At 48.4% G+C, this 20,431-nt stretch overlaps 1 protein-coding gene across 4 annotated transcripts in view; it reads right to left on the minus strand.

Moving 5' to 3' along the window:
• Nucleotides 1–20,431, minus strand: part of Mapk14 (mitogen-activated protein kinase 14) — a 56,380-nt gene that overhangs the window by 3,996 nt on the left and 31,953 nt on the right. For 2 of the 4 annotated variants that reach the window (XM_055606948.1, XM_055606951.1), the window contains 7 exons: nucleotides 19,921–20,032; nucleotides 19,218–19,247; nucleotides 18,873–18,920; nucleotides 17,410–17,524; nucleotides 16,894–16,965; nucleotides 7,297–7,376; nucleotides 2,411–2,489 (listed from right to left, as the gene is read on the minus strand). In XM_055606948.1, coding sequence (XP_055462923.1) covers nucleotides 2,411–2,489; nucleotides 7,297–7,376; nucleotides 16,894–16,965; nucleotides 17,410–17,524; nucleotides 18,873–18,920; nucleotides 19,218–19,247; nucleotides 19,921–20,032 — 536 coding nt within the window. Of the gene's footprint in view, nucleotides 1–2,410; nucleotides 2,490–3,501; nucleotides 3,582–7,296; nucleotides 7,377–16,893; nucleotides 16,966–17,409; nucleotides 17,525–18,872; nucleotides 18,921–19,217; nucleotides 19,248–19,920; nucleotides 20,033–20,431 lie in introns of all 4 variants that reach the window. The other 2 variants (XM_055606950.1, XM_055606952.1) reach the window with 2 other exon arrangements.

Raw genomic sequence — 20,431 nt, forward strand, 5'->3', positions numbered from 1 at the left:
TCGGGGGCCTCTGCTCATCTGCGCGGTCCGCACTCTGCAGCCTGACTGTGGCCACCCGCGAGTGCGGGCTTCGGGCGCCCAGGGGAAGCAGCACACATAGCTCAGTCATGAGCCTGCATCCTAGATCTCGGGGACGGGGGCTCGCACGGAGCTGGCACAGCTTCCCAAGTGTGCTCTAGGCCTCTGGACTCCAAACCCAGCGCCGCATACACTGGGCACGGAGCACACCTGCAGTCCCAGCAGGTGACAGGCTACATGGCTGTCGCCAACAACACTGAAGTACTGGGGGCTGCTGGATCCAGCTCCTTCTCCTGTTCTACAAATCTGCTGACTACACCGAGCACGAATGGGTGGGTGCCCGCCCCAGGGTAAAGAGTTCCATCCTCAGGACCAAATCACTGCCATGAAGAACAAGGTCAGAAGCAGGAAAGACTTCCCAAGGACCACAGCACGCAAAAACAGACACACTAAGATGAGAGGGCAATGTGCGATTCTCAGTTGTGTTTTGAGCCTAGCGGTGATACGGAGCCAGTGACTGACAACAGGGCTGTTAATATTTATATCACTGGTGTGCGGCCCAGCTAGCAGGCTGGGGACGGCCAGTTCCCTCTGATGTCAGCACTTTGGCAACGGGCTGCCAGGCACGTTTGGATGTGAGCAAGTCGGGCTGAACACCACGTGGGCCACAGTCTCCTTTCACTTCCCAGCAGTCTGGACGCCAGTTGTTTCCAGTGTTTCAATGGGGATGTCTATCAGGACACGTGTAACCGAAATCACAGGCAGAAGCAAATCCTGTGCAGCCTAATGAGAGGGAGTCAAGCAGTAGGCGCTGCCCCGTCTGAATGTGGGTACGCTGAGGTGAATCATTCTCCACTACTGTGGAGGTTTTGGCTTATGGTATGTAAACATGTTTTTGTTAAAATTCCAACTTGGGGATTTGAGTTGTCCACACCTGTTAATGGACCATAGTCTTTGCCTGGTGGAATTGGTTGAATTCTGAGGACTCTGAGGGGTAACGTGACAGCCCAGAGGAAGGAGGCGCGGCTGCTTGGAGGAGGGAGGGCTGCTTGCTGCGGGTTCGTCCTGCTGCTGCATGTGCTGTTTGCTGTTTGCTGGTCACCCAGGCTTCTGAATTTCTGGATGACTGATACTGGTATTGTCCCCGAAAGGATCCTACAACCCTACCCAGAGGAAAGTAGCAGAGACGACTCCGCCCCTGTCCCCCCTAACCTTCTTTCCCTCCTACCCGGTGTTGGGGGGTTGGAAGGGAGGTAGGAGTGAGTGTTTAATAACCCTAAATGAAGTGAGTTTGCTAAAATATCTAGGTCAGCACTCCATCTGCCTCAAGATCACGGAGAGCTTACAGACCACAGACCTCACAGACCCTTTCCTGGACGTCACAGCTCGAGTACGTCACAGAAAGCCCAGTGCGCATGCCAAGGAGGCCACAAACCCAACCCAACCCCTCAGTGCCTGCACACCTGCGGCCTGTGTGATGTAGCTTATTAGGCTGGACTCAAGGAGGGGTCAGCACAGCCACTCCTCTGCCCCGTCGGCCAGCTTTCGAAGCCACTGCCATGGCCATCAGCCCTTCAAAGAATAAACTAACTCTGGTACATGGCTTCTGGAACCCTCAGAAAGGACCATGACCCACAGACTTCAGTGCGGCGAGCTTTACACAGCCCTATTAGCATAACATCTGCAGGGACTGAGAGGGAGGCAGGCACCAGCTGCATAGCTGCCTGCCCCTTCCCACGCAGGGAGACGGTGGCCTGACCCTTCGGCATCTGCCGCCACCCACCACACTGTCTCAGCGGGAGGCCCTGGAGCCCCAGCTCACGTCCTGGAACCACCCGGAGCACGCATTAGCCCCCTCTATGGCAAAACACATAGTTGGCTCCCACTGTCACTTCCGTTTGCCAGGGGCTCCTGGAGGTCACGGGGGCAGGAAGGCAATGAGCTATCCCCAAAGTCAATTAATGGCAATTAATGCTGCCAGGGTAGCTAGGTATAGCCCTGAAGGGCAGAGAGGAGAGGAAGGGGAGAAGAGGCTGTGAGCATGGAGGACAACAGCACCCACTGCTGGCCCTAAGCGTGCATCTGTGTCTGTGGAGCATCAGCTACCACAGTAGCTGCGAGGGTCATGGCGTGCTTCTAGGCCTTCCTTCCTTCTATCCAAGACCCCATAACCCTGCTTTCTGTTCTTCGCTCCACTTGTCCTTTCCATCACCATATTCTGTGAGCATATATACACGTCCACCGTACGATTTTTCTTTAAATGTGACAGTACAGACAATAACAGCCACATTTATTAAAACTCAAAAGTTACTTAAAGGGACTCTGTTTAGTCAAAAGAACAAAACTTCAAATCCCTAATTTATGTCATAAAACGAGGGCATGATCAACTTACCCAGGGGATTGGCACCAATAAATACATTTGCGAAGTTCATCTTCGGCATCTGGGCCAGAGACTGAATGTAGTTTCTTGCCTGTGGAAACAAGGACTTTTAGAATGTCTGTGTTTGGTAGTTAGCAGCGCGGTAGCAGCTAAGCTGAGGCCCACCCCATTCCAGTTAAGATCCTGCCTGAGACACTCATTTCAGATCTACCATCTCCCCACAGCTTTGTTTCTGAGAGTGGTGACCGATCACCTCCTCTTTCATTAGCTTTCCAGCAAAGCGTCAAAAGCGTGAAAACAGAATGGAGACTTCTAAGAAGTGTTTCCAGAACTGCCTTCCTAAGCAGGTAAGCTATGCAGAGGGGCTGGTTCTGCAGCAGACTCTCTAACAGCCATGGCTGTAATCCCTTCCTGCTTAACCCTGTAGACTGGAAGAAGGAATGGAAGAGAGGTAGGAAGACCCATCTTGCCCAGAGAAGCCATCCTTCAGTACACACAAGAAGAGTGATGCTGCCATGAGGGATTTGTCTGTTTGCTGGCCTGTTGTCCTAAAACACTAAGGGCATGTGACTAGAAATACCCATTCACCTTTGATTATGAACTGGAGTTAGGTTAAAAGGTCAGGAGCTGGTCAAGACCTCAATTCCACCTGCGTGCTCATATTTATTATGAATTATTTGTCTTCTTAAAAACAACAACACAGCATGCCAATTAGCGTAAGGTACAAGGCACCACAGTGTGTACCTGCATGCGACCCTTTGTCACTAAAAGTGGACAAGAAAGCAACGCTCGCTAATGAACCCGTGACGAAGCTGCAATGCACCCTAACTACACACACCTACAAAGACACACATGGTGCCTCAAGTACAGACTCAGAAAACCAAACGCCAAAGGAGCATTGCTTCCTCCTCACAAGCCAACGTTGTACTGTTGCCTCTGTCTGGCAAATGTCTACGTCCTGCTAGCATACGGTCAGCCACTGCTTTAGCAGCCCTTGGGGCACATGCAAGCATTGGGGGACATTAGAAACTGCCTGTTACACAGAGACACTCCAACGAGAAGGTGGCCTCTCAGACCTTCCTGAACATGCTGTTGGTTCTCACCTCATGGCTTGGCATCCTGTTAATGAGATAAGCAGGGGGTGTCCCCGTCAGACGCATTATCTGCTGAAGCTGGTTAATATCTTAGATGCCTAGTCAAGGGCATTGTTAAACACAGTGCAAAAATCAACTCCAGTTGTCGTTTTTTGTTTGTTTTTAAGTCAAGAAGCCATCCCCAAACAAAACAACTCTTGTTTCCCAACTACACCAGGCCAGAGCCTAAGGCTGCGTGTCACAACATTCTTCGGAGAATGGCAGGAGCTATTAGTATGTAGCTGGTGAGCGGCCATGTGCACTTGCAAGCTAACTCTTCCTCAGCGTCAACTTAATGTTAACCAGTTGAGGCTCTCTGAAAGCAGACTGCTCCTTGATCTAGGATGCCAGCCAGAGACTTCTCCGTCCAGGCACTGTTTGCAAGTGCTAATGGCCAAAACCTGTTTGCCAGTGGCAAAAATAGAAGACGGCGACAACTGTGAGCAAACTCTAGAAAAAGAACACATCCAATAGATGTACCGAGGAAGAGGCCGAGTACTGGGCACAGACTCGAGGAGTCACATGCCTACAAGCTGTGAGCGGGAGTGTGGGTGCTTCCTGTGCCAATCTCAAAGACACTGGCAGTGGTACACTTAAAATGCATGACACAAACACACAGGGAGATGAAGAAGGGTACATTAGAAGGTTGATAGCAAAGGCAAAACAGAAGCCACAGGCTGGCTGACAGTGTCAGACAGGGCGTGCCACCATCACCCCATACCTGTAATGAGTGAGCACATTAACTTCAATGAACACAAAGTTCAAAACGCTGTGTTTATCTGACTAGGCAAAACCTCCAGGTTGTAGGAGTCAATTCTCCCTTTCCACTGTGTGGGTTCTAGGAATGAACTCAGGGCCTTGGCTGCTGAGCCATCTCAGTGTCCTTCTGCACATGATAGGTCTACTCTAAACTTCCTTTAACCATGCCATCAATCACCAGTTACAGGCTACAGCTTCTGAAATGTAAGAACCCATGGCTGGTTTATCACACTCTTTCTCCCAAAGTAGAAGTGATGATAGTATTTTAAATCTTAACAGGATTTAATGAACTTCCTTTCTATGCTGCTAAGTATCAAGCCATCCTTCAGCGGGGACCTCATTTTTAATAAACAAGCCAAGCTCCCTAATGCACTGAACTGATCGACGCACAGATTACTGTAATGCAGCTGCCCTTCCCCTACCTGGGCCCAAACATGGGCTGGCTCCTTCCACCATACACTCCAGACCTCCCTTCAAGCAAACGGTATACTGAACAATAGTCTGCATGCCAAGAAAAGAACAAACAGGGCCACGGGGCCAAACAGCCGTAGCAGGATTCAGTTAGCTTTCATACACAAAGTCAGATCTGATTTTGTCTGTTTTTGTCAAACAGCTGAGCAGATGACCCTCCCACATCAGGGTCAGGCCTTTGTTTTCTCAGCACTGTGATTTGTTCGCCGCCTGGTCGGTCTAGGTGCCACTGACCAAGTGAGTGCGTGGGCTTGTCATGACCACCCAGCTTTCTACTCCATCCCACAGCACCTGCTCTTGGATCCTGCTGCCTTGACCATGCTGGCTTCACTGTCCACTCTTCCTGGAGGACTTTACTAACGTCTTCCCGTTTTAAATTCTCTGAATAATTTTGCTCAGCTTTTTTCACACGTGCTTAGGCATTATGTGTTTCCTACTCCTATGGGTTCTGGGGAGTAGACCCTTGGCCTTGCTGATGTAACTGAGCAACATTTTTTTTCTTTTGGAAACAAGTGTTTTACGGATTAGCCCAGCCTGCCCTCAAAGTTGCTCTGCAGCTAGGTTACAGGCCTGCAGCTTTACACCTGGCATCTTGCACTTTTGAGAGTCAAAAGTGTGGGGTGGTGTCCCCAACATTAACTAACCTTCCCTGTGCTTTTTAAGCATTTGGACTACCTTTACTACTCGTGACAACTACGCAGGCAAAAAGTTCCTTTCTCACTACTACCCTTAATCAAGCATTATTGAGAGGTTGTTTAGTTTGGTACCTGGCTTTACTCTGCCCAGTGCTGTACTAGAACTGATGAAATGTGTGATGTGCTCATTTCATGTTGAGATAAAGACATCTCCGTGTTAGGCCACGAATCCAGCTCTGTTTCTTGAACAGAAATGATGGGTTGGTGATGGGTACATATCACCTATCTCACATGCCTGTTTCAGAATCTACAGTAAGCAACACAAGTCAGGTGCTGCTGACAGGAATACCCAGGCCCTATTCACTAGCCAGCTGAACTCCCTCCCAAACTCCACCCTGCCCCATGCCCTCTTAACAGCCCTTTTTTGTTTGTTTGTTTGTTTTGTTTTTTGAGACAGTTTGTCTGTGTAACCCTGGCTGACCTGGAACTTGCTCTGTACACCAGGCTGGCCTTGAACTCACAGAGATCCGCCTGCCTCTGCCTCCTAGGTGCTGGGATTAATGATGTTCCACCACACCTGGCTTTACCAGCCCTTCTTTGTAACACACTAATGCAAAACCTAAAGCCTGTCCTTCCTGAACACCCCTCATGGCTTTGGCTCTCCGCCCCAGCTTCTGCATGTCAGAAGCAGCTCTTCAGTCGTGGTCAATACTCCTGACGGTGACTTTCAACATAAGGTGCAACTGTGTGCAACGATTAGCTTGCGTCACCAGGGCACCTAGGATCCGCTGCCTCTGCCCAGTGGCTCAAGCATGACTCAGGCAAGTCACAGCTTTTGTTTTTTACTTCCTTATCTTAAATGAGTAAATGAAACACAACAAAACAGGCCCAGCACACATTTTTACACCCCTCAGAATAGAAGCCGTTCTGAGCTCCAGGGGCCTTTATGCACAGCCACACACCAGATGCTGAGTCTTGATTTTGCAGGAGAGATGATGAACAACAAACTCACGAGTTGCTGCCTGCCTCCAGCTACACAACTGCCTTCCCAGTTGGGCAAAGGGCCCTTCTATTGGGAAGTGGTGGGAGGAAACCCGAGAGGGCACAGCCGGGCTCGGATCTTCTATTTATTCCCCAATGGGAAAATACGAGGAAAGAGGGGTTTCCTTCGTGTCCTCCAAGTTTCTGGTCCCAAAAAGTGACCAAAAGCAAAAAACAAAAACAAAAACAGAAGTCATGGCTAAAGTAAACCAGTCACCTTCTTCCAGCCTCCATGGAGAAAGCACAAGTTCCAAGTGGCCCTCATGCTAGTCTCTGTATTGACCAAGGTTCCTGGAGGAGCTCAGAGCCATCTGTAGACTGCTGGGAGTGGAGGAAGCTGCTCTGTGTGGTCTGAGTGGGGAGAGGCGGTCCCTGGGAGACACCTCGCACAGGAGGGCCCCTCTAGGGAAGTAAAGAGGTAACTTTCAGGCAAGACACATTTTACCCTGCAGAGATATTCGGACCAGCCCACAGTAAGTATCCGGAGATTAGATGCCCAGGAGATGTGAGATGAGCTCTTGAGCAGGTGGGCTGCTTCAGAGAGAAGTCAGGGCTCAGGAACAGACACACAACTGCTCATTAATGTCTCGGAATAACTGGAATCTCAACTCTGTTTTATTAGCATACAATTGCCCCAGAGAGTTCCCATGATCTTTAGCCCACACCAGATAAAGACAGAATAAAACACTCACGCATGCAAGCAGGTGCATGCAGGCCCACGTGTGCAAACACCGCACACCCCCGAAGTCACACACAGAGCACACGTGCTTACAAACATTCCAAAGTCAGAGTGCAGAGTGACGGAAGGCAGTGGCAGAGGCCCCGGAGGGTAGTAATCACAATCAAAGCGTCAACTCACAGACTCTGAGGAGATTTTCTTCAGAAGCTCAGCCCCGGGGGTTCCAACGAGTCTTAAAATGAGCTTCAACTGATCAATATCTAATGGTGGACTATAAAGGAAAATGTCGGGACAAAACAAAAGTGAAAAACAAAACAAAACAATAATGAACAAAATAAAACAACAAAACATCCCAATAATGAAAACTAAAACCCCTAACCAAGGCCAAAGTGGTCAAAGAATCTAAGTGGAAAGCTTCTTCCAGGCGGTCACTTCCAACAGGACACGCTCCTCCGCACAGCAGTTGACGCTGACCAGCACACGCACGCGCACACCTGTCAACAGTATGCAGCGAGGAGTCAAGCCACTGTGGCTGGCGCTTAGATGGCAGAGGACAACGGGCCATGACACTCAGCGCACGGGGCCGGCCTCTGCTTCCGCCTCAGCCTCCACCACGGCAGCAGGAGCCAGCTGAGCAGAGCGCACTGGCAAGCAGAGGCCCGCAGGAACACCAGCAGCCGAGTGTGCAGCTAGGCACAGTCTGTTCGTGACTATTCCCCTAAGGCCTGACCGAACGAGCCTGTAATGTGTCAGCTGGGAGGCCTGCTCTCCTCCCGACGCCTGCCCACGTGAGTGTGCCCTCTGGAGACCTCTCCTCCCACATCCAGGAGGCAGGGCATGGGAGGGGACGGCCAGCCGGCGGAGGGCACGGCCCCAGTGTAGTGTACGCCACAGTTCAAGCTTAACACAGGAATGCAAGTGTGCCAGGCTTCAGCACTAAAGGCTTTAAGCGTCACGGACACTGATGCTGTCTGCGCAGAACAAATGCGCATGTGCCCACTAGAAGAGCAAACACGCCACTTACTCTCGCTGCCTTTAGTCAGAGAGAAAAAATCGTATAAAATGACACCTGAATAGCCTTTCCACACCTAAGCTGACGATGCGGTCGGGAGGGGAGCACTAGCTTTGCAGGATTAGAGCCTCTCTCCACGCGTCAAACTCGAGCCCCTCGCCCCAACCTCCCCACGCTCTCTAGAACACCCCTTCCTCTCTCTGAGCAGCGTTTGGTCTGTGTGCTTGCCTTGTGCCTTCAACAATGCACAGGTCGACAAGGGCAGCAGCGCACCTGTCCCCGCTTGCATCCCTGGCTGGGGAGTAGCTCTGTTTATTGTGCAGGCTGGCTTTGATCTTACAATCCTTCTGCTTCATTCTCCCAAGTGCTGGGATGACAGGTGTATGCCATCATGCTGGACCCTGTCAGTAATCTCGAGATTATCACCTGGCACATAAAAGGTACACACAACGTTTAAAGAGCAGATAAAGCAAATGAACATACTCTCGATTTAGCTTGCACATATAGAGGCAAAAAAAAAAAAAAAAAAAAAAAAAAACATTATAACATAAAAAAAAAAAGAAAAAAAAAAAAAAAAAAAAAAAAAAGCATACTTTGCCATAGTTGCCTAGTCACAGGAACTACTTATGCAATAAGATGGCATCCTGCCTTAAAAATCCTAGAAGGAAGAAAGTAGAAAATTCTAGAAGGGTGACAAGGTGCAGCCTCCTGCCTGCTTTATGCATGGAGTTTTCCTGGACGCCACAAGGCTGTGTATTCTTTTTTTTTTTTAAATATATTTATTTATTTTATATACAATGTTCTACCTACATGTATGTCTGCACACCAGAAGAGGGTACCAGATCTCATTCTATGGCCACCGTGTGGTTGCTGGGAATTGAACCCAGGACCTCTGGAAGAACATCCAGTGCTCTTAACCTCTGAGCCATCTCTCCAGCCCCAGGCTGTGTGTTCCTGTGCTCACACTGGCTACAGCCCACAGTTCACGAAGCCTGCAACAGCCACTAATCTGGCCCTGTAAGAAAAGATGAACCAACAGACCCAATTACTGTACCCTATAGAAAACGGAGGTAAACCAGAGGCAAGCCCGCCCACACAAGGTAGTTCTGAAATCAGAACAGTTTAAAAGAAAACGGTAAACGCGAGGTGCTCTGAAGTGAAGTGTAGGGCTGGTTCTGCCATGGGGGCAGAAGGTGGGGTGGGTGGACCCTGACTCAGACTGTGAGATTGGCAGTGTGCCATTGGAGACTGTTGAGGATCTTCCTGGCAGATGGAAGTTAATCAATTTACATACACCTAGCTCCATTCCCATCTCTACTCCTAGGAACAGCTGATTTGAGCAGCTTCTGCAAGATGTGTGAAACAGTAGAAAAATGAGGCTCGTTCAACCCTCCAACAGGTGGATTTACAGTGTGTGCCTCAAAACTACAATCAAGTGGGTAAGTATAGGCTTCTTTTTTTTTTAAGGTTTTGTTTATTATATATGCAATGTTCTGCCTGCATGTACACCTGCACACCAGAAGAGGGCACAAAATCTCATTAGAGATGGTTGTGAGCCACCATGTGGTTGCTGGGAATTGAACTCAGGACCTATGGAAGAGCAGCCAGTGCTCTTAACCTCTGAGCCATCTCTCCAGGGTGAGTATAGGCTTCTTAGCCAGGTGCAATTACTGATGTCTTGAAGAAAGGCAAAGTTTCATATGCCGTTTGGGGAAGGTATAGTCTGGGTTGTTTTCCCAACTGCCTTCACTTCACTCAAGCTGCCTGAAGAACACACATCCTTCCTGATGATGGAGCGCACTCCCCCACCAGCAGGCAGGGCACGTCCTCACTGTTCCCCCTTGTCTGCAATCTGAAAATCGCAACCAGCTCCTCAGCCTCACATCCAAGCCCCCTCTGTCATCTGTCGCCAAACTTTTTTCTGCCTGCCTCAAACTACCATTCTTGAATGGGCTCAAAGCTTCAACTCACAGAAAGATCGCAGGCAATTCTAAGCCTCTTTACGCAAGTTGTTAATAACAGTCTCTGCATTCCCTGTATTAAGCTTTTTCTCTTCCTACTGACCCTTCTTTATTTTTTTCCTACTGACCCTACTAGGTCGTGGTCAAGTCTTTGTGGACATGTTTTTTTTTTTTTTTTGAGACTGGCCTCTACCCACCTATGTAGCTGAGGTGACCTGGAACTCCTGAGTCTCCTCTCCTCACTCCCAGGTACTGGGGTTACAGGCACATGCATTTATCTCGGATTTTACTTCATGCTTGACTTTTCTCCCCAGTGACTTATTTATGCTTATGTTTCTGTTACTCACGCCACCCTGTTTTTGCAACAGTGCCTTCTGCCCAAGTCACTCCTGTCACTCCTGCTGGTTCAGTCTGACCACTCTGGTTCTGAGGCCAGGTGGCTGCCTCTCTCCAGCTCTGCAGCCCGGCAAACACTGGCTGGCATAGAGACTTGACTCACTGTCCCCTTTTGACCTATCCTCAAAACCCAGAAGAACACATTCTACGCAGAGTAGTGAAGAAGACTACTGAACACAGAAGCATGTCGCCCAGTTTGGAAGGTAGTCAACATGCTACAAAGAAAAACCTTAGTAGCTGAAAGCTGTTGCATGAAGGGAGGCAAAGCACACCTCTCTCTCTCTCTCTCTCACACACACACACACACACACACAGCTCCACACCCTGGAAATCCTAGCAGTACCAGCTACCAAAAAGCTTCCACCCAGCTATGCCGCAGAGCCAGCGAAGCTCACTGCAGCCTGCCACTCCCACTGTGAGCTAGCCTTCACAACTGGTGTGGCTCTTCTTCCCCCACACTAGAAGGTATGTTTGCTCTCATTGCAAACTTTAACATAAATTCCCAGAGTCTTTCTACAAAAATATTAACAAAAAGACAATCTAGGCCCCAGATAAAAAACTAGTTCTCTGTAACAGAAACCAAAAGCAGAATAAACAGCTAAGGGGAAAAGATAATGGATAATCAGATAATTAATGTAACTGAGGAGGACCTCAAACTCACAGAAATCCCTCTGCCTCAGCCTCCCAAGTGCTGGGATCAAAGGTTTGTGCCCCCTTGCCTTACTGAACAAATCTTGGATGGCTGGGGAGGGGGAGGAGGTCATTCTGGTGACAAGATAACATTTAATTCTATGTAGCCATGCTGAGGGTGACTTTGAACTTCTGCCTTGGCCGTCCACTCATGAAGTGTTGGCCCACCACAGGCCTTCATGCCTGTCAGGCAGCACCTCACCAGTGCGCCACGTCCTGGACCCTTCACTGGCATACACATAAACATTTCTTAAGGTGTATGGACAAACAAAGTCTGTTTTCTAAGAGGATATGTTCTCAAGAACAGAGGGCAAACAACAATCTCATAAAATGCTTTTTTTCCTCAACATTTACTAGGACACTTGCTTTTTCTTTGTTTGAGACAGGTTTTACTGTGAGCGTCAGCTAGCCTGGACTCACTCTGTAGGGCAGGCCGGCTTCAACTTACACCTGCCCGCCTCTGCCTCCCAAATGCTGGGCCTAGAGGCATGTGATATCAACCCTGGCATCAAACAGTTTTGTTTGTTTGATTGAAGAATTCTTTATTTTACATATATGAATGCTCTTATCTATAGGTCACTCACATGCCAGAGGAGGGGTATCAGATCCCAGTATAGATGGTTGTGAGCTACCATGTGGTTGCTGGGAACTGAACTCAGAACCTCTGGAAGAACAGACAGTGCTCTTAACCACTGAGCCATCTATCCAGCTCCATCAAACATTTTTTTTTTTTTTTTTTTAATTCATGTATTTGTGTCTGTGTGTGCAGTCAGGCCAGAGGATCTGAAGTGTTGGCAGCTGGGAAACGCCTGACATGCCAGAAACTTAACTCTGGCTTTCTGCAGAGCTCTTAGCCACTGAGGCAGCTTTCCAAAATGAGGAAGACTCTGGAGCTGCCGCTCAGCGGTGCAGTCTCTGCCTAGCACACACAAGCCTCCCTTGGTTTAAGAAAAGAAAACAAACAAAACACGAGGAAAGTACAGGAGACCAACAATGGAAAGCAACAGGCAGCTGTGATACGGTGGGCACACTAGTGTTTGCTCAGCCACACACTCTACTTCATCCTCTAGGAACAGACACAGGGCCATCAGACTGTTTTTATGTTATCAGTGTTTGCCTGTGGGCATTTCTGCACCCTGTGTGTGCCTGGTGCCCGGAGACCAAAAGAAGGTAGTGGATCTCTGGCTGGAGAAAGAGCTGACTGTGAACCATCATGCAGGTGCTGGGATTTGAGAATGAGTCCCTTGGAAGAGCAGCCATGTTCTTAGCTGCTGAGCTGTCTCTCCAGACCACAGCTCACATCTTGAGAGTACCATGTTAGGATTAGAGAGATGGCTCAGAGGTTAAAAGAGTACCGTGTCTTTTATGCACGAAGGAAATTCATTCGACTACACAGGAATGGAAAATAACAAGACTGTGATCTCTGGTAGAAAAACGTTCTGTCTATACTGGAGCCACACAAGGAAAAGGCTACACAACTGTTCTTCAGTTGAAGTGCTGGTGTCAGTGATTCCAACACCGAAGTGACTCATACATTTCAAAACTGGTGGCATCTGGAATAAGTTCCTTGGGGATGCATGCAGTCTCCCTCTTTTGATAAGAGTTCCATCAGCTTAACTCACTTGACACGTACAGCCTTCACACAATTACTATAAACACTCTTACCACGCAATGGAAGGGTTTTTTCTAAGCCATAAGCATAGTTAGTGGCAATGACTGTCCAACATCATGAAGGTAATTAATGCCGTTAGGCTGTAATAAAATTGTTGAGAAGGTTAACTTCGTAATGGAAACTCTATCACAGCAGAAGTAAAAGTAGCGAGTTTTGCATTGCTTTCCCAGAAAACTGAAATCAGTCATCAGGTTGCACTAACCACACAGGCCCGTGACTGTGAGCCACATACAGGAAAAGTACACACATCACACATCTACAACGCCTCAAAAAGACAGGCAGTTCTCGGCTACAAGCTAGGACTACCAGTTCAAAGGCACAACAACTAAAGGTGAGACACACGTAAACCCAGTGAGGAGCAGCTGCCGCCTGTCTCAGCAGTGACGTGTTACGAACCGCACAGGCCAGAGCCTCAGGTCTCTCAGGCTGGCTGGTGCGGGCTCAGCATGCTCACCAGACTTTGAAAAGAGTTCCCGAAACCAGAGAACAGGACAGTGAAGACAACTTCCTGACTCATCAGGACCTTAAAGAAAATGAAAGAGGTCCGCTAAACTAACTCTTTCAGGTTCACCCAGTTAAAATTAAACTCGGGTAACTAGGTGTGGTGGCACAAAGCTGTAATCCCAGCACTCGGGGAGGCAGAGGCAGGCAGATCTCAGTGAATTCAAGGCCAGCCCCATCTACAAGGTCTACAAAGTCTACAAAGTGAGTCTAGGACAGACAAGGCAAAACCCTGTATCAAAAAACCAAATTAAAAAGAGAAAGAAAGAGAAACAAAAAGTAAACTCAGGTGGGTTAACTCCTAGTTTTACTCAAAACACCAGCCTGGCAGAATTACTGAGACATCACTGGCTACAGATGTTACTCAGCTGGTACAGTGCTTGCCTGGCATGCAGAAAGCCCTGGGTTCAGGCCCGGCACAGCATAAAAACAAGCATGGAGGGCTGGAGAGATGGTTCAGTGGTTAAGAGCACTGTCAGCTCTTCCAAAAGACCTGGGTTCAAGTCCCAGCGCCCACACAGCAGCTCACAACTGTCAGTAACGCCAATTCCAAGGGATCTGACACCTTCACACTAATGCACATAAAATAAAAATGAAATTTAAAAACAAGACAAATAAAAACAAAACAAAAAAAACAAGCAAGGAGGCTTAGTCATTGGTATTCAAGAGGCCAAGGCAAGAGGAGCATTTTGAGGCTGAGGCTGTCCTAAGATACACAGTGGGTTCTAGGTCAGCATGGACCACAAAGACTGTCTCTCTCTCTCTCACACACACACACACAAATAAAACAAATGCCTACGACCAGTGACAGAAAGAATTTACAGAGAAGATAGGAAAGACACCAGAGACACTGGAAATTGGAGAGACCCCTAACCGCGATAGGCCCAGGATGCAAAGTATAAACTTGCCAGCAACGCCGTAGAGAGGAGGCCCCAGACCCCCTCCCCCACCAAGGACCAGTTAGGAAGTGGTCCTCCCAGGACTCCGTCGCAGTGCTCAGCTACTCAGCTCACTGACACAGTGGTTTCAGGAGGCATGCAGAACCCAAGGGGTGAACTAAGGGGTGGAAGAGGCGTCCACCAGATTTCCAAGGGCAGCTGGGCAATGGTCACCAGGGCTGGATTCGCCGTGAATGGCCTGAGAGCATGACTCATGAAGCTGTAAGGGTGAAGCTAACGATGCAAGAGGCCCCAGAAGTGAGTACCCAGAGCGTGGACTCTGATGGCGCTCCAGGCAGGGAGCCATAGAAGCCATGTGGCTGCATCCAGCATGGTCACAGGAGCCGGGCTGCTTAAGCCCTTCGGAAATCAGCTGCTATATCATCCTGAGCCTTCGAAGATGGATGTGGAACTATGGAATGTTAATGCTGACCTTCCCCTAGCTTTGGTCTGGTCCTTCCTTCCTTTTGGATGAAAATGTTTATGACACTGACCACTGGAAGTGTGCCATTTGTTTTCCGATTTTAACAGGGGCTAGCAGCTAAGAGTTTGCCTTGAGTCTCAGAGCCTCAGGAGTGTCTAGACTCTTGAACAGGGACTGAACACACTTTGCACTATATGCCGACTGTGGCCTTCAGCGGCTAGGGATGGGGTGTTAACAGTACAGCCCTCAACTGTCTCCTACTAAGGTCTGATCCCCAGCTTGTGATGCTATTTTTTGTGCTGGGAACATCAGGAGGTGGGGCCCGGTGGGAGGAAGCAGGTTACTGGCAATATGTCCTAGAATGGTATTTTGTTCGTGTCTGCTTTCCTCTCCCCCACCTTCTCTATTGCTCTTTCTCCTGCTTCCTGGCCACCAGGAAGTGAACAAGCTCCTCTGCCACAAGCTCCCGCTACCATGGACTAAAACTTTTAAACCCACGCGCCAAAATAAATCTCTCAGTTATCTGTGCCCATGACAAATGGCTGACACAGCTACTGGTGAGGATGATGCAAGCACTTCCTGGTGACTCTGGTCTCAGTAAATTCTCACAACCATCCTCTCAGCTGTACACTAATGCCATCTTATAGTTAAGGAAACAGAGAAACAGGGGTTGGAAAACTTGATCAAAGCCACATAGTCCAAAATTAAAAAAGCTAGAGTCTAAGTTCCAGGGCGTAGGCTATTAACTGTGAATACCCAGACTACAAAAGCAAGGGACTGAGAAGCTTCCCTACAGACGTTTCTGTCTGTCTGTCTATGAAGGTATGTGTGTCTACGCAGCTGGAGAGACACCACAAGGAAGGGAAGAGAACTGAGGGCAGCTTCAGGATAGGCCCAGAGGACAGCATGAGGACGCCATAAACCCTCCCTAATCTCAAGCTTGGACTGTAATACAGTAGAGCAAACTCTCAAGGGAAGGGAGACATTCCAGGTGGTGAGAACCTCAAGCGGAGAGGAACAGTGAGCTGCACAGGGAGACTGGGCCCCGGTCCAGCAACACGCAGAGGAGCAGACAGCATTACCTGCGAAGCAGAGGTTTCACTTCATGAAAGACCCTGTCTAGCAGAAAACTGTCAGGACAGACACCCTGGCATCAGTCACTGGAGAAAGGCAGCCCAAGCTGTCAGCGAGAGGGCTTACAGTCTCAAGGTGGTTCGGCAAGTGCCAATCCTGAAGGCAGATGATGAAGTACGAGTTGCTGTGGTATTTCTATGAGCGCAACCAAAACCATTTGCAGGCTACACAGGTTTTGCAAAAGCCCCTCCTGAAGACTGATTTTTAAAAATTATTTATTTATTAATAAATAATAAATTATTAGATAATAATTTATTAATTAAATAATTTTTAAGATCATTTATTTAATTTTATTTTATGTGCATTAGTGTGAAGGTTCCGTATTTCTTGGAATTGGCATTACAGACAGTTGTGAGCTGCCATGTGTGCTGGGAATTGAACCCAGGTCCTTTGGAAGAGTGGGAAGTGCTCTTAACCATTGAGCCACCTCTCCAGCCTCTGAAGACTGATTTTTAACCATCTGTTTTAACATTCTGCCTAAACACCTGCCCCAAGCAGAGCTGCTGGAAGTTCCCACACACTGTATTTGATGATATTACTGCTAAGCCAAGGAACAGCATCCAGCAGACTCAACAGCTCTTTGGTGCCAGCAGCCCAAATGGTGGTAAGGGCGGGACTCAAATGGGCTGTTCCACCCAGAAACACAAGCACACAACGGGGCCTCTCTCCTCTCACTTCTACCGTTGGCTGTAAGCAGCACATAGGACAGGAGTCAGCAGGCGTGTCCGTACTGGGGCCTGTAGCCCGTGTAAGTACATAAGCCAATGTGAGAACAAGACACCTGCATGCTTGCCAAGGGCCTGCTCAAGGAGAGTAAACTCATTAACAAAGGACTCGCTGCAAAAGATGACAGGTGAGTTTTAAGCTTGTTTTCCCAACCCCCAACGCTTTTTCTTGGCAAGGTGAGCTTTTCAACAAGAAGCCAGACCTCAAAAGCAATGCCTGAACTGCAAAGCAAAGAACTGAGTCTTCCCAGGTAAGTAAGGGAAATGCACATCCGTGAAAGCCGAACACAGATGAGAACCAGGGCTAAACGTGTTAAAGGATACGGTCTGTACCAGGAAACAACGTTCTTCCGGTCAACAGCTCAGCCATGATGCAGCCCACGGACCAAATATCCACTAGAATAGTAATGAGAACACAAGCATAGGCATGGTTTCTGTTCATTCACGACCACAAACTGGACTCTAGTTGGGAGTGAATGACTTGAATAAACATTTAAGATACCCAAGGTTCAACAATCATTTTTTATAGAAATAAATAAGCTTATTAAAACTGTCACACAATGAAGGGTTCCGTAGGTCATACAAATCAGAATACAGTTAAAATAAGCAGAATAAGTTTCCCCTCACTATGGGGAAAGCTTTTTTACTGGTAAAGTCACAGATCCTCCCAGGAAACACTGGGGTGTTAAGATTAGAGTCCACTCTCCTCTGGTAGAGGTACAGGGAGAATGACAGGGAAACCTTAAGAAGGAAGGCCCCGATTGCCAGCATCTGAATGCCAGGCTGAAGAGCCCCCCTCCCGTGTGTGGGTCAGGCCTGGACAGGCGACCGGAGCAGCACCTGTCTGGTTGTAGTGCATCCAGTTGAGCATGATCTCAGGAGCCCGGTACCATCTGGTAGCCACGTAGCCTGTCATCTCATCATCAGTGTGCCGAGCCAGCCCAAAATCCAGGATCTAAGGGTGAGAGCAGAGATCAAGCACATGAGCAGCAAGTTCTGCCACCTCATGACAAAGAAAACAGGGTCTTCCTTTATAATGCATGGCCAATGCACTCCAACAACCTAAAAACAAAGCTGCCAGCAGCCGGGTGTGGTGGTGCACACCTTTGATGCCAGCACTGAGGAGGCGGAGGTGGAGGCGGAGGCAGAGGAAGAAGCGGGCGGGTATCTGTGAGTTCGAGGCCAGCCTGGTCTACAAAATCCAGGACAGCCAGGGCTCTGTTACAAAGAGAAACCCTGTCTTGAAAAACCAAATAAAATAAAATAAAGTAAAAATAAAAACGAAGCTGCCAGCAAAGCACACAGTCCCCACCAGGAAGAGCAGAACCACGGCCACACAGGTCTGCACGGGGATGCCCGAGACAGTTCAGATCCCAAACTACAACAGTGCCAAGTGTTCCACAGGGAGACGGGTACAAGTGTTGCACACTTGTGAAACAGAACACAGCTGAGCAACCAAATGAGAACCCTGAAGCACAGAGGAAGAATATAATACAGTGTCATGCGACTCCACTTTTAGGAAATACTATACAACATCAATCCAGTGTCACAAATCATCGACGGCGGCCTGCATCAGGGTGAAGGATGAGGGGTGAGGTTACCAGGAGGGACACTTGGACCCTTTTTAAGCTCTGGAGATTACTATGTCACAACTGTAGTAACATGGACGTTGAAACCCTACAAAGACGTCAGTTTAAAATCATGTATTCCACTGGTTTTTGATTTTTCATTTTTAATGCTATGTGTATGGGTGCTCTGCCTGCATGTCTATCTGTGCACCAAGAGTATACAGTATCCACGGGGACAAAGCTGGGCATCAGATCCTCCAGATTCCGAAGGTTGTGGCCACCATGCAGGTGCTGAGAAAGGAGCCACCTCTCCAGCCACCTGCATGTTATTTTTTCAAAAATTCATTTTAAAAAATGTAATGTTACTTACTTACTTTTTACAGATAGCTAATTCACTTAATGATCTTATTTGGATCATTCTGAGTTTAGAAACCAATTTAACAATGAGTGTTCCAGAAATGTGTAATTGACATTTAGACTACAATACCCCTTTATTACAATTAACATGTTATATTTCTAATTTAACTTTCTTTAAGGAATGAAAACAAGATACCAAAATCTACTTCCAAGGCCATTTAAACAGCTTGCTTAGCCTAGTTCAACAGACTGATATTCCCTAAGGACAAATGCCTTTTCAGATAAAAAGTCATGGCTTATAAATCATTTTCTCTAAGTCTGGCTGGCCAGCTCAGGAATGCTTAAAGGGAAGCAGACAGTTCCATCTCTCTCTTTTACCTTCAGCTCACAGTCTTCGTTCACAGCTAGGTTGCTGGGCTTTAGGTCCTAGGAAAGAAGCAGAGAGAACAGGATCAACCTGATGATGCCCTCGAGTGCCTGCCTATCCGTCCTGAGGGTGCAGACCCATGGAAGGCCTCAGAGAGATGGGCAGACCTCCAAGCTATGGTCAGTCTCCGAGCCAAATCAGCCCTGAGCAGGCATAACAGCAAGTGCTCCTCTACCCGACTACAGACAGTAAGGTTCCAGCCAGTCACTATTTCAATAGCTATAGGCCAAGGCTGAGATCTCTGAAAGAGGCCGCCCACACCACCAAAGTAATTACCACCTAAGGCACATACGTACCCTGTGAATTATGTCAGCTGAGTGTATATACTGCAAAAAAGAAGAAAGTCAGTTGAATGAAGGCATCTTCAGCTTTTCAGTGCCACATCTTAGAGCCCGGCTGGGCTCCCTCAGCCCGTGAGCCTGGCTCGCGCTCACTGTGGGTCGTTACACTAACTATAATCCCCCTCCACCTCCTGGAGTTGTCAACCTGTCTTCTTTCTTGCCGATGACCACAGTAAGAGTTCTGTGTGCTAATATCAAAGGTGGTTTAGCTCTAAAGCAGCTTACCAGCCCGTCCCACAATTCAATTAGCTTCCGTGGAGAAACCCCAGCCCCATCTCACTACTCAACCCTGGATGGCCTGGCACTCGTTACAGCCCATAGTGCCCTCCTTTCTCTGCCTCTCAAGTCTGGGGTGGGGACATAAAGGCCAGCCTAGGCTGGAGGAGCATTTTAGAACCTTAGTATTGCACTGATCAAGATGCTACTAACTTTTCCACGTGACTACAACCTCCCCTCGGATATTCAGACTAAAGAATCAAGGGAGAGGACGATATAACATTTGCTTTATAGTAAAGTGTGGCCTGAGAAATACAGGAGGAGCAGAGCAGGGTTAGCCGAGTCTGTAACTCTACGTTTTTCATAAGAAAAACAGTTCTGAGTCCTTACTAGAAAGGAAAGGAGAACTCACGTCCCCAAACGACCCTGCTACTGCCCGTACCTTCAGCCCACGGAGGATCTGGTATATGAGGAACTGAACGTGGTCATCCGTGAGCTTCTGGCACTTCACGATGTTGTTCAGGTCTGCCCCCATGAGGTGAGTCACCAGGTACCTAGAAACGGGGACGGGGAGAATTAAAACCGACCCCCGACAGACCACCCAGGAAGCACCGCCACGACAGCCCAAATCTCAGCTTTGCCACCTACAAGCTCATCTCACCACGTTTATGCCTATTCCTACTTGCTATGTCCTTTCCTAGGTTCCATGAAGAAAGAAACTGCAGTGAGGAGAGAACGGCAAACAGGGGGACTAGAAAGATGCACATGTAGCTTGTCTCCTTTCTCTTTGTCTCCCCTTTCCTAAGACAGCCTCGTGCAGCCCAGGCCGCTCCATGCTTAGGCAAAGATGGCCTTGAGTTTCTGATTCCTACTTCTGCGTCCCGAATGCAAGGGTGGCGGCCTGTGCCACTGTGGTAGTCTGAATGAGACGGTCCCCACTGTGGTAGTCTGAA

The sequence above is a fragment of the Psammomys obesus genome, unplaced genomic scaffold (genome assembly GCF_907164565.1).
Source record: "Psammomys obesus unplaced genomic scaffold, mPsaObe1.curated_primary_1811, whole genome shotgun sequence".
In the NCBI taxonomy this organism is placed as follows: Eukaryota; Metazoa; Chordata; class Mammalia; order Rodentia; family Muridae; genus Psammomys; species Psammomys obesus.